This window comes from Pezoporus flaviventris, unplaced genomic scaffold (genome assembly GCF_033815535.1).
Source record: "Pezoporus flaviventris isolate CSIRO_AGI_PZ_B2104156 unplaced genomic scaffold, CSIRO_AGI_Pfla_v1 ptg000078l, whole genome shotgun sequence".
Lineage (NCBI taxonomy): Eukaryota > Metazoa > Chordata > Aves > Psittaciformes > Psittacidae > Pezoporus > Pezoporus flaviventris.
Window position 1 is genome coordinate 15,418,088 of NW_026892626.1, and position 12,950 is coordinate 15,431,037.

Here is a 12,950-nt window from a genome sequence, read left to right on the forward strand (position 1 = left end):
CACTTTAATTTTTACTGTCAAAAAACAGTGATGGATGTTGAGCTAAAACGAGCTGCAAAAGAGAGAACCATTGCACCCCACTAGCTTTCTTAGAAAGCCAGAATGCAGGCTGGCTTATTAAAAGCTGCTTTTGGCCCTGTTAGAGACATGAAACAGCACCTTTTGCTATATATCAAATGTCAGATGTAGAAAGAGGATGCATGATCCCAGATGCAAACAGGAATAACCTTAAAAACTTGAGTTCTTACTGACATTCCAGTACAAAGCACCAGTAGCTCTATAATTTCTTATGTCTGATCTTCTGAAGTACCTTGTGCAGCTGGCAGTTTGCTGGATTAGCTCATCATTTAGTTTCAGTATTTATGGTTCATTTTGTTCAAGCTTTAAGATTATTTTTTTTTGGACACTGTTGCTTGGCTTCAGAACTCTTCTTGCAGGTTACTAATGAGAACTCTGCTTTGGAGTTTGTAATAAAGTCTTCAGTGCAACAGTTAAGGAAACCAGCATTACAGAAGGGAGCTGCCAGAGGAAAGAGGGCTCTTTAGGTCTCATTTAAGCCATAATTAGTCTTAGCAAACTGTAATTTCTTTTATTACTATATCCTGAGAGAGGAGGGAGGTCAGAGAAATGAATGTTGTGATTCAGTTAGTTCTTAAAGGGTTGATCAAAGTCTGTTACTTGATAAAAGCCTAACAACAACAAGATCCATCACTTGCACGTCCTGAATTCATACAGTCACATTAGAATAAAATCCTCAACACTAATACAAGAACTGTAGAACTAAAGCGCACTCAACGAACACAAGTTATTTCTGCCATTTAAGCATTGGGCTTAGATTCTTTTCCACAGAGAAGGGACAGTTTGCTGCTCTGGTTGGCACTGGGAATTAAGAGGAACATGGGCTAAGAAATCTTCAGATAGACCATGCTCTCCTTTGTTAGCTTTTGAGTGCCCCTGCCAGCAGTATTGCTGTACACACACCTTAAAGCGAGCATGCACTCAGGGCACAGCCTCCACCTTCTGTGAATTGGGGAAATCTCAGGGCTGCTGATCAAAGAGGAAATGAAATACTGGTAAAATAAACTTTTTCTCTCTTCAGAGGCTTCAAACCAGATAAAATAAAAATAAATGTGGCTGGAAAAGGGCTTCTTTCCTCTACACATCCTGGTTTCCTGCAACTCACCTACACCCTTTCACCAGAAGTAATGATTCATGTGGGAGTAGCTTTTGTGGAGATCTACAGATAATGTTATGGCTGCTCTGCAAAGACATTCATGGCTCCTGGCGATCTATTTTCCTTTAACGTAATTGTATCCTTGTGAGGGATAAATCTAGGGTAAGATTGTTTTGAAATAAGAAAGGGCACTTCAGCATTGGAGCTAGGAAAAGATTGGATTTTAGTCTGCTGCAGTTATGTGCTGGTGCACTGGTTCTCATGTCCCATATAATTGGTAGCAGGGAAATTGTTTCAGAAATTACCACCTCTGTGGTTAACCTGGAGTGCACAAGGGTTGGGAGTGGTACAGTCTGGTTTTCAATTGATATTAATTCTGGTATCACACTTCTTTCATTCATAGTGCTAGGAGCTTCAGGAGCTCGCCTTTACAGCAGCAGATCTGTTCCTTTATTCGGACAGCCAGGAAAGCATTACTTTTGGCAGTGATTCATGCTCTTTTTTGTGATATACTCAGGACCTAATCAAGCCTTACTGTCCATAAGTGCTCATTTAACATAAGTTGGTGAATGCTCCCTTGAGGTCTGACAGGTGTATCATGCTTTAGAAAAGATTGTACCCTTCGGATGTTGGAAATGCCACAGGGAAAAAAAAGATGCAAAAGGGCAGCATAAAATGTGAACTCTTAAAAATAGCCTCAAATTGTGCTTGTGTAACATGGCATGCTGTTAAGGTTGCCTACAAAAGCCTGCAGTTGTTTGGTGGTTTTGCAGCAGTTAGAGTTTTCATGCCATGAGAAAATGCAAGTTTGCTCTTTGGAGTCAGAGAAAATTACAGTGTTCCTGTGCCATCAGTTCTAATGATGTTTCTCATTTCGTAAGAGCCAATTTTGCATCATAAATGAAATAGGCATGTCTTTCATTTAGTCTGTACCAGTCCCTGAAAATACACCTTGTGTTAATGTATCCACCTAGAAATGATATATTGCAAGGGTTGAGCACTATCACATAATTAAAAGGCTTTGAGGTTAAAGAACTTCTCACTGAATGGGGAGTGCAGTGCAGTGATTGAAATTATTGCTAACTCTAGAAAAGATGCTATAATTTCCTTTCAGATAATATAGGAAGCTAGGGTGGTGTAAAACTTCTTGTTAGAACAGATAGTACCATAAGGTAAACTCCCATTCATAAAGATTTCTAACTTTTGGCATAAGGAAATGAAATGTATGGGAAAGAGATAGACTTCTGTGGAAGTCCAGCTATTTAAACTTAATTCTCATTAATGCAAATATAGAGAACTTGAAATGTATTAATATCTGTCCATCTGTACTATCTGTAGACACTGATTAGGATTAAATGTTTAGCTTTTTACAAGCATTGTGGTTTCTGAGATGAGCTGGCAAGAAACTGTGAGGCAGGCTGAAATATAACAAAGGTGCAGATTCAGTACAAGAGAGGAAGGGATTATCTAGAACCTATTCCAGTCCTTTTGTATTTGAATACTCTTCTATGGGATCCTGGCACAATCTTGAGCAAAATGACCTGTTATATCTTACCGATTTCTGCTTTTTGATTCCAGTTCCCTCTGCTCCTCCTGAGAATGTCTCTGCTGAAGCTGTGAGTTCAACCCAGATCCTTCTGACATGGACCGCAGTCCCCGAGCCCGAGCAGAATGGTCTTATCCTGGGTTACAAGGTATGCAATGGGAGTTTCATGCTTATTTAATTTTTAATGCATTACTTAGATATGTTTTTCATTTGTTATTCATTATTCACCTGCTGGCTATTTATATTATTCATAAGTCAGCTGAAGAAGATGTAGGAAGTATGCTGTTTGAAAGGGGTGATTGGTGATTATAATCTCATATTTTGTGACAAAGGAGGGTTTGGATGCTGGAGAGGGACTCTTCATCAGGGACTATAGCAACAGGACAAGGGATAATAGATTCAAACTTAAACAGGGGAAGTTCAGGTTAGGTATAAGGAAGAAGTTCTTTACTGTGAGGGTGGTGAGACACTGGCACACATCACCCAAAGAACTGGTAAATGCTCCATCCTTGACAGTCTTCAAGGCCAGTTTGGACAGAGCCTTGTGTGACATAGTCTGGTGAGGCATCCCTGCCCATGACAGGGGTTGGAACTGAAAGATCTTTAAGGTCCTTTTCAACCCAAACCATTCTATGACTCTGTGAATGTAAACTGTGTAGCCCTCTTTTCAGTCCTCATGTAGCAACCTTTTTCTTTCTATTTTTTATATACATTTATTCTGCAGATACTTTTCAAAGCAAAAGATTTAGACTCTGAGCCAAAGAGCCAAGTAGTAAGAGGTAACCACACACAGTCTTTCCTCCTGTCTGGTTTGCGGAAGTATGTGCTTTATGAGATCCAGGTACTGGCTTTCACTCGTATCGGAGATGGAGTCCCCAGCTCTCCTGCAGTTGTAGAAAGAACAAAGGATGATGGTAAGTTTAAACTAAGGCTGTTTGGAGATACATATATTATCTTTTTTTCAACTTTGAACCTAAAGGGCTGAGGATTTAGCAAAACCATGGAGACCCAGAGTCCCTCCATTCCTCTTTCCCTGCAGATCAGGAGAAGAAAAAGACTTCTAAAATTGTTCTCCAGTGCTCGGTGTGGACAATTTATACTGAAGACAATTTTTAAAGCCCAGTTATAAATTCCTATTGAAGTTCAATCATGCTCAAAAAAAACAAAGAAGTAGAGTGCTGCAACTGAAAGCAATAAACAAATTTGGGTCTGATTGGATTGAAGGAGAGAGATGGAATTTGCAGCTTCAGTAATCCATTCCCATTTGATTTCCAAAAAGAATAAGGCACTTACCTTGGAAGATGATCATACCAGTTTTCTTTCGCAAGTGCCTCCAGCACTCCCAGGTCCGAAGTGAGCCCCTTACCTCAGTGCTGTGTGATCACACCAGTGTGGAGGGAGCATTCCTCCTGATGGAGTTCTACAGAAATTCAGTCCAACTGTTAAAATATTCTTGGCTTTGCAGATGCTGAAGTTACCTTTAGCTTCATTACCTTTTTAGTATTAAGTGAAGGTTAATGTCAGTGTGAGAGGCTTCTGCTTATTGCTCCCAATGAAGATGAACTAAAAGAAATGTCTCTCTTTTCATCAAAATCTTTTCAGCATAGTAATGGAATAAACATTGGTTTCTACAAGCGACTTCATTAAGGTGATTTGGTTGGGCTGAAAACACCTTCAGACTTCTGGCTTAACAAGATATTTTCTGTGAAGTGCAAGGAAAGAGTAAAAGCATGTAGGAACAGGGATGGGGATGGCAACAGGGACAGCAGCTCCCTGACATTTTATTAGCCCTTTCCTCTTCATACTGCTTGTGTGGGGACATGGCTTTTCTTTGAAAGGAAACAAGGAGAAATTACTGTGAGGAGAACTCTGCAGGGAGAGAAAAAGCACACACTGAAATGTACATATCAGGCTATAATGAGAAATGTTTAAAACTGTTTGTTTAGGATAACCCCATTATAGCAGTTACCTCCTTAAGTGCATGTTGGCAAATGATACAAATTGTACTCCCATCTCCATGCTCCTGACAGAAATATGTTGTGTCTCCTCTGGGCTCAACTTAATTAAAAGTATCATCAGGGGTAATGCAGGTGGAATTTGTGCTGCAGGGGAAATTTTGCAGATGCTAATGTATGAATTAGCATCTCCTCACCTTGTGAACCTGGGATGGTCAGTGCAGCCACCAGCCTTCTGTATTAATGTGCATCTTGCCTGCCTCAGGTTCTCCTGCTCAGACCTGAGTGCTTAAAATGCACATGTAAAATCGGAAGGCAGTTCAGAGCTGGTACTGATGACACAGAAAGGAGATATTACTCAATTCCAACAGGTATGAAGTGGATTAAGCTGACACATAACTCTCTGTAAAGGCAGGTTCATGACTTGCTTTGTAGTATGCAGTCAGTTACGGGGACTCCTCACTATACTGCTGGGAGGTAACATAAAGCTCCTCTGTCAGAGCATCCTGCTAAACACAGGTGTAGGAATACACTGTAGGATGCACTGTTTCTGCATTATGTTTGGTGTCCGAGGGTGCTATAGGAATTTGGCCATGGACAGGATTCCTCAGAAAAAACGTGTGTTATGTATGTACATAGGCACTCCTCACTATCTACTTAATGTTGGTAAGATACCAATAGGATCTTGCTTCTGTGCAAGGTGAGCAGCAGACTTATAATTCTGACATGCAATCCTTGCTAGCATGATTTCTGTCTTTCTTTCCAGCTCCTGGGCCACCTGTGAGGCTGGTGTTCCCCGAGGTGAGGCTGACATCCGTACGGATCGTTTGGCAGCCACCGGAGGAGCCCAATGGAATTATTCTGGGTAAGGGGGAGCTGCAAACCCAGGGCTGGGAGGAGAGGGCTGGAGACCAGAGCGAGCTCTGGCTGTTGGGTTTTCCTTCCCCTGGCATGTTTAATTAGAAACCACACATAAGCAAATCTGTGGCTAAAGAAAAGAAAACACGTTGGTGTCAGCTGAGAGACATGGTATCCTGTGGTGAGGAGGAGAAGTCTGCCAAGCTCCATAGGGTTTGTTTTCCACAGCCAGGATCACATGTCACTGAATTGTCATCTCTCTTCCCATCCACATTGGGATTTGTAACCTATTTGGCTGCTGTTGGGCAAACTGCCTGCAGAGCTGCAGCAGGGGAGAGCTGGATCTCCCCCTCCTTCTCTCCCTTTCCCAGGCATGCCCAGTGTTTGTTTCATGTGTGCTTCCATTTTATTGCTTCCTTTGGATAATACTGCCTGACAGGTTGCAAGGAGTTAACTCATGCTTGGCTTTTCATCAAGGGATACAGAGGCAGCAAGGCATGACAGGAATTTGGGAAAAACCTTCTTACCTTCTTGCTCTCCTAACTCCTCGGTTGCCTTTGCAGTATGCACACCAGCTGCTACTTGTACTTAAAACGTGAAGGCTTTTACAATGTAAAAATTCATTCTTGCCTCTAAAATTATAGTAGCTAGTAGTTACCGAGAAATATTCTGTCCTCTGCTGATGGTAAACATATCTAACAGTAGTTCTAGTTGGTGAGTAAAGAGTTGTCTCTCAATTCTGAAAACAGAAGCAAAAGCTTTTGGGTTTTGTTTAGTTCTCACTCTGCCAGGCCTTTCTGCTTCTAATTTCACTGCCATTTTTCAGGCTTGTGTGTTTTAGCAATATTCCCAAAAGCCTTCATTGTTGTTGGAGGGTGCTTGCTTCAAATGCTGCTGCCTTGGTGGCATCCCTAAAAATAACGAACCAGTCTTATATTGCATATAAGAGTCAAGAACTCAAAGTGTTTGCTCCAGTATATAGTTTCCCAAAGTGATCATGATGCTTGCATTTGCGGGGAAATCATCAAATGGGATTCGAAGGCAGATGCTGCAGGGGTTTTCTAGGCATGCGAAAAGAGTCCATGTGAAGCTTGGCAGAGTTTAGCAGTCAGAGACAGATCCATGCAGGGTTTCTCTGCAGCTTGAGGAAGCTTGACTTCCAGGTTGTCTTGTGGGTTTGATTTGTTGCTTTATTTAAGAAACTGCGTCCTAGAACTTGTTCTCAGTAGAGATGGGGATTTGAATCACAGGATGTGGTTAAGGAGGAAGAAAAATCATTTGATAGAAATGATGAGAAGGTACAAAAGCGATTTTGCTCTCCCCACTGTGTTTCAATGTCTCATGTTGCTGCACTTTGTCAGCCTTATTTGCTGAAGTTGCAAGCTTGGTGGAGTAGGAACTCTGTTCTATTTTGTCTTTGCAGAGTGTTTTGTGCAGTTCATCCCCTTCTCAGTTTGTTCTTGCTCATTGCCACTACATTGCTGATAAGATCATACGAATGCAGGGTTGGGAGGGAAGGAGAAAGATGTCCCCTACATGCTTAGCATATAGACTGATGTTTCTGATGTCTTGCACAGTTCAGTCCATTCCCAGTAACGTATCCCAGATACTTGATACAGTTCTGACTTGACTTTTTTTTACAACACTGATGGTGTAACTATGGTTTATGACCCACTATTAATTCTTACCCTTTTTCTGCAGTACACTTCCAGGTCAGTCAGTCCCTGTTTTATAGGTACATTAAGCTTTTTCTTTGTAAGCATGATAATTTGCAGGTGCCTTTATTGAATTTCATCCTACTGATTCCAGACCATCTCTCCTCATTATCGAGATCACTTTAAATGACACTCTTGGCCTTGAAAATGTGCACAGCCACTCAGTTTGGTTTCAGTTTTGGAGTCTGCAGGTAGACTGCAATTCCATCAGCCAGGTCATTAATGATATTGAGCAGGACCACTCAATCCATGAGGTCTCATGAGAGCTCACTTAATGTCTTCCCAATTTGTTGGAAAAAACTATTGGTAATATTTTGACCTATTTTTTCAAGTGTTCATGTCAAAATATGTAGTATTTTTCCTAGATCCTGTTTCTTTTGTTTGCTTTTGATGGGGCTGTGTGCAGCTGCATTAAATCCTGACTTAAAGTCAATGTGGATCATATCTACTCTTCCCACCTGGCCAGTTACACTGGCAAAATGGAAAACAGATTATTTGATATTTATTATGTGCTCCAGACAAATACATTTTGGCTGTGTCTTGGTACTATATTATCTTCATGGATGCTTCTATGTTGACTTTTTTTTCCCAGGATCCTTCTAGGTATTGAACTTTAGGTTGATTTGTCCATAATTCCTCTGGTTGGTATTTCCTTGTTTTAAAAGATAGGGTACTCTTTCTTGTCTATTATTCTGAGATGTCACTTGTCATCCACAAGTTCTTGAAGATAATCAGTAATTATTTGAAGATGGCTCCAGCTAGATATAAAAGCACCATGGGGCAAATTTCATCAGGCCTTTCTGACTTGATTACATCTAACTTAGCTAAATACTCCTTAACCTGTTCTTTATTCCAGCCTACATCCCTACTTACATTGTTGTCAGGTTTAATTTGTGTTAAGTATCTAATCAGCATCAACTTTCTGTGTGTGTGAAAATGAAACAATGGAGGTATCAACCTTCCATTCTTTTCTGGCGCTCCTTCAGCCTTTTCTTCCCAGTAGTTGACCTGTCCTCCTCCTGTCTCTCAGATTTCTAATGTATTTATAAAACCTTTCTCATTGCCTTTGATGCCCTTGAAGTTATAAGTCGCTTTGCACTTCAGCTATTCTGATTCTGTCCCTCCATGCTTGTGCTGTATATTTATACACTCCCTTAGACATGTGTCCTATTTCAACCTTTTATCCAATTCAGTTTTGATTTTCAGGTCATTAGTGAGCTCTCAATGCAAACATATTGTACCTTTTTTCTTTTTGTCTCTTAAAATTGTCAGCTAAACCGAATTCCTTTTTCCCTTAGAAATCTTTCCCAGGGGGACGTTACCTGCCAGTTCCTCCACTCCACCTCTTTGAAGTCGATTGTCTTTATTCAATAGTTCTCACTCGTACTTTTTTTTGATAGCAGAATATTGAGGTTCACGGAAGAAGTAGCTGCCAATGGCAGAGAGAAAAGTCAAAATTGCTCATGCTGGCTACATCTGTGATCTTTCCTAAGAAGTTGTGCTTCAAAAATAGACAAAACCCCATGTGTGGCATTCTAAATAAAAGCTGCAAGTTTATTTTTTCTTTCCTGTACACCTTTTAAATCCCTTTACTGTAATGAATTTTGAAAACACCATTGTAACCCGCCCAGTCAAGTGCACTGAAGTAGACTTGTTGAAAAAAATAAGTTAACATAATTTTGTGCAGTGCCCTTTTATTCACCAGTGGGGTTGGAAAGAAAAAACACTCGCTTTGCAAGAGCAACTTTTACTCAAAACCTTTGAACTAATGTTCCTGCTCTTCTAGCTTTGTCCTCTGAGCATACAAGCACCTTTGCAGCTAACATTTTTGTAGTCTATATCAAAACACGTTCCAGCATTTCAGAGAGAGATTAGCAGGATGAAAATGCTGGCAGGCACCAAGAGGGAAAACTACTTGTTTGTTTGTTTAAATCTTTCACTGTGGAAGACTGCTAGGTATGGTCATTAATCCTGTTGGGAATATTAGACTGAGGCTTCACTCCCTCTTCTTTGCACTCAGTTCTTATAGCACCCAACCTAGTTCCTTCAAATACTATTAAAGAAAAAAGATGTGTTAATGTGATATGTTCACTTCTAGCTATGAGCATCCCCTAAAAGCAAGAGCTTAATTTGATTCCTTCCAGGCCCTGGTTAGTATTCCTCATGGTATCTTTGTATTTAGCGTTTACCTGAAGCTTATTGCAAAAGAGTGTAAGAACTTCACTGAGAATTAGAATGCAATTGAATGTAATCCATATTTGCAAATTCATATTTTGATCCTAGACTGCATTTGCACACCCACTGGCCCTTAAACAGATAAGCAGTAAAATCAACACACTGGATTGTTGCTCCACTGGGCAGAGCATCACCTCCCAATATATTATTTGGCTTTCCCTAAGTTCTGTGACAAATTAATAAGTGTTTGTATCTCTGCTTGCACCACGGCCTGCATGAATGGGTGCTTTCAGTTCTGAAGGGCTTTGTATGGTGATGAACTTGAAAGCTTTTTTATATTCATGGTGTGTTGTCATCTTCCTGCCTGTTTGCTTTGGGGAATCTACTGGTTGTGTTACAATGACCTAACATTTAACAGGCATTTCAGACTGTTGCCATTTATTGAGTTCAGAAAGCACAGCTCATGAAAGTTCTTGCAGTTGTGCAAAAAATACTTAAGAAAATGCTAATGCAAAAAATAAGCCAAGTTTCAATGAATAAATAAACTCCTGAAGAGTTCGGGGCTTTTTGGTTTTTAATGCTGTTTTTGCCTGGTGAATGGCAGAACTCCCAATAGCTGAAGAGATTTGGGATCTAATGCTGGGGGCGAGACAGGAAAATGAGCAAAACAATATGAAGTCTTCTTATAGACCATCCAGATACTTCATGTTCTGTAAGATACTCTTTTCCCCAAAAAGAACTGATCATCTTTCAAAGATTTTACTTCATTCATAACCTTTGATTTTATTAATTTTTTAAAATCTAAAATACCTGTGACATCTTATTGTCATAATCTAGTAAGGGAAAGAAGCTTCCTTATTCCTCTGTTGCAGCAATTGCAGTTATTGCCTCTCATAGCCCTCGAGCATACATTAATTTCTCTTTGAACACTTTCCATTTACCTCTATTGATTTACCTTTTGATTTCACTTAACATTTCCTGTCTTCTCCCTTCCCTTGTTGCTGAAATTCATCAACGTAATAATTTTATCTTTTTGATCTTACATTAGCCCTAACTATCATCCAAGCTGTAGTTTAAATACTGTGTCTTCTGTACCACTCATAGAAAAGTGATGCCTTTTATGCTAGTCTGTATCCTGGCTGTCCCAAATTGTCTAATAGGAGAAGGTGATGTGGGGGATCAGAATGAAGATAGAGGGTATCTCTCAGGTGGGCTGTAGGCAGCAACAAGAGTGAACTGAGTTCAGGTGCAGAGGTTGGATATGTACCTTTGAATCAGAGCAAGGGAAGTGTTGAGTTTCTGAAGACATCTGTAAAGGTGATGGCTCTGGTTGTGTAAATTCTGCCTGAGATATCCAGGAAAAGAGATGTTTACCCAACCTGTCAGCCAACACAGCAGATACAGGAGCGGACAGTGAGGGCTGATAGTGTTTTTCACAGGGGTGCATTGAAAGGGAGTTTGCGGAGCATGTCAGAGAGAGGCTGTGACAAGTGATTTCTTCTTTCTCATGGCTAAATTAGTTTTTACACTAGCCAAGGATCCAGTCTTGTGTAAGTTATAATGGCCTAGATATGTATGTGTTGCTTTGCCTAATCTGAGCATGTTCGTAATTGGCTTTCCAGCATAAGTACCACCAGTTAGCAATAAATAGTTATCTTTCTATTCCCTCTTTACATTTTAACTACACTTTGTATTTTAAGAGGTTTAGAAAAGTGAGGAAATTGCTCGACAAGGATGTGTCCCAGATATCAGACTTATCTTTTAATAACTAGATAAATCAATTTTTCTATTCTTTTAATATTCTTTGTTTCCCTCCAGGTCTTATTCTTTCTGTCTTATGTCCCTTTATCAAACTTCTTTAGCCATCTTTGTTGCTTCTTTCTTCATCTTCTCTGCTGCTGTAAAAATCTCCCCAGTGCTTTTCTTTGACTTTTTTCCCCCTTACAAAGATCCTACACCAGGGTTTCCACTCCTGCATTTTTCCTATCTGTATAAACAAAATAATCCTAGTATATCACTTCTTTGTGCCCGTTGCTATTTGTCTAAAATGATCAAAATATTGTAGTATTAAAGGTACAGAAATACTTTGGTGAGATATATTGGGTCAGTAACGGGAGAGCTGGTGTCTTGGATAAAAGAAGGTAGTTTGAAGGTGGGTAAAAGAAATGCTCAAAGTCTAAGACCCCGAGACTTCACTGGGATCTAAGCACACTCAGGAACTGAAAAATTAGGCCACTTTTTAGCTAGTAGAACAGAACAGACTATTTCAGTTGGAAGGGACCTACAGTGATCATCCAGTCCCCCTGCGTGACCACTTCAGGGCTGACTGAAAGTTAAAGCGTGTTGTTAAGGGCATTGTCCATATGCCTCTTAAACACTGACAGGCCTGAGGCATCGACCACCTCCCTGGGAAGCCTGTTCCAGTGTTTGTTCACCCTCTCAGTAAAGAAATGCTTCTTAATGCTGAGTCTAAACCTCCCCTGGTGCAGCTTTGAACCATTCCTACACGTCATATCACAGGACAGCAGGGAGAGGAGATCAGCATCTCCCTCTCTGCTTCCCCTCCTCAGGAAGCTGTGGAGAGTGATGAGGTCACCTCTCACCTTCTTTTATCTCCAAACTAGACCAGCCTAAAGTCCTTAACTGCTCCTCACAGGACATTCTTTCCAGCCCTTTAAGCAGTCTAATGCTATCCACTCATCTCTGGAGATGTTATTGTAGAAATATGCCTGACAGAGCAGCTGCTATGGGGTGTGTGAATACCCCAGGCAGCACAAGGTGAGCCTGCGCAGATGCTGGGAGCCTTTCACTACTGATGCCCCTTTTCAAACATGGGTGCCCACAGCCTGTTAAGGCACTGCAGTGAATCAGCTCTGTACCCAAACCTATTTGTAAGTGCAGCCCATGAGAGCTCAGACTGAAGCCTCAGGTGCTTGGAAAAACCAAGTCACTCTTTGAGGTGTTGGTGCCATTAAATTTGTTCCATGTGAGGCAGCTACGGCTGTTGCTCCACATCCCCTAGCAGCTGCCAAAGAAAAGAGAACAGGGAAACACTGGTGCATCGTCAATGGCACTGTGAGAGTCAGCACACCAAAATTAATACCATCTGTATCCCAATTAACTTCTACTGTTTGTGACAGCGTGCACCCCATGCAAGTATGGCATTCATTCAGGAGAGCATTGGAACTCTGTGCTTTGTCTGTGAGTAGGCATGTGGCAATTGTTGCGTATTCACAGTGGGAAAATAAATGTCATTGATTTCGTGTAATAGCCACAGGTAAGCTGAAAATCACATTTTTCATGCACTGACCTTCACAAATGAAGCACACCAGGTTTGGCTCTCCTTGTTGTTGTTACAGCCAAAATGTGGTGGGAGTTCAAACTCTATCTGGGCTATTAATTCCAAGAAAAAGAGATGGTCTCAGGTGCTGCAGATCCCTTTCTCATTCAGAAGATGAGCAGAGGGCTGGCAGAATCATGTCATGACTGTTTTGTTTTCAGCTGGTTTGACTTGGATTTGTTGGCTG

General features: G+C 40.8%; 1 protein-coding gene across 1 annotated transcript in view; it reads left to right on the forward strand.

Moving 5' to 3' along the window:
* Window positions 1–12,950, forward strand: part of SDK1 (sidekick cell adhesion molecule 1) — a 418,839-nt gene that overhangs the window by 338,902 nt on the left and 66,987 nt on the right. The window contains exons 27-29 of the mRNA XM_061473901.1: window positions 2,753–2,868; window positions 3,445–3,634; window positions 5,442–5,540. Of these exons, the coding sequence (XP_061329885.1) occupies window positions 2,753–2,868; window positions 3,445–3,634; window positions 5,442–5,540 (405 nt within the window). The remainder of the gene's footprint in view (window positions 1–2,752; window positions 2,869–3,444; window positions 3,635–5,441; window positions 5,541–12,950) is intronic.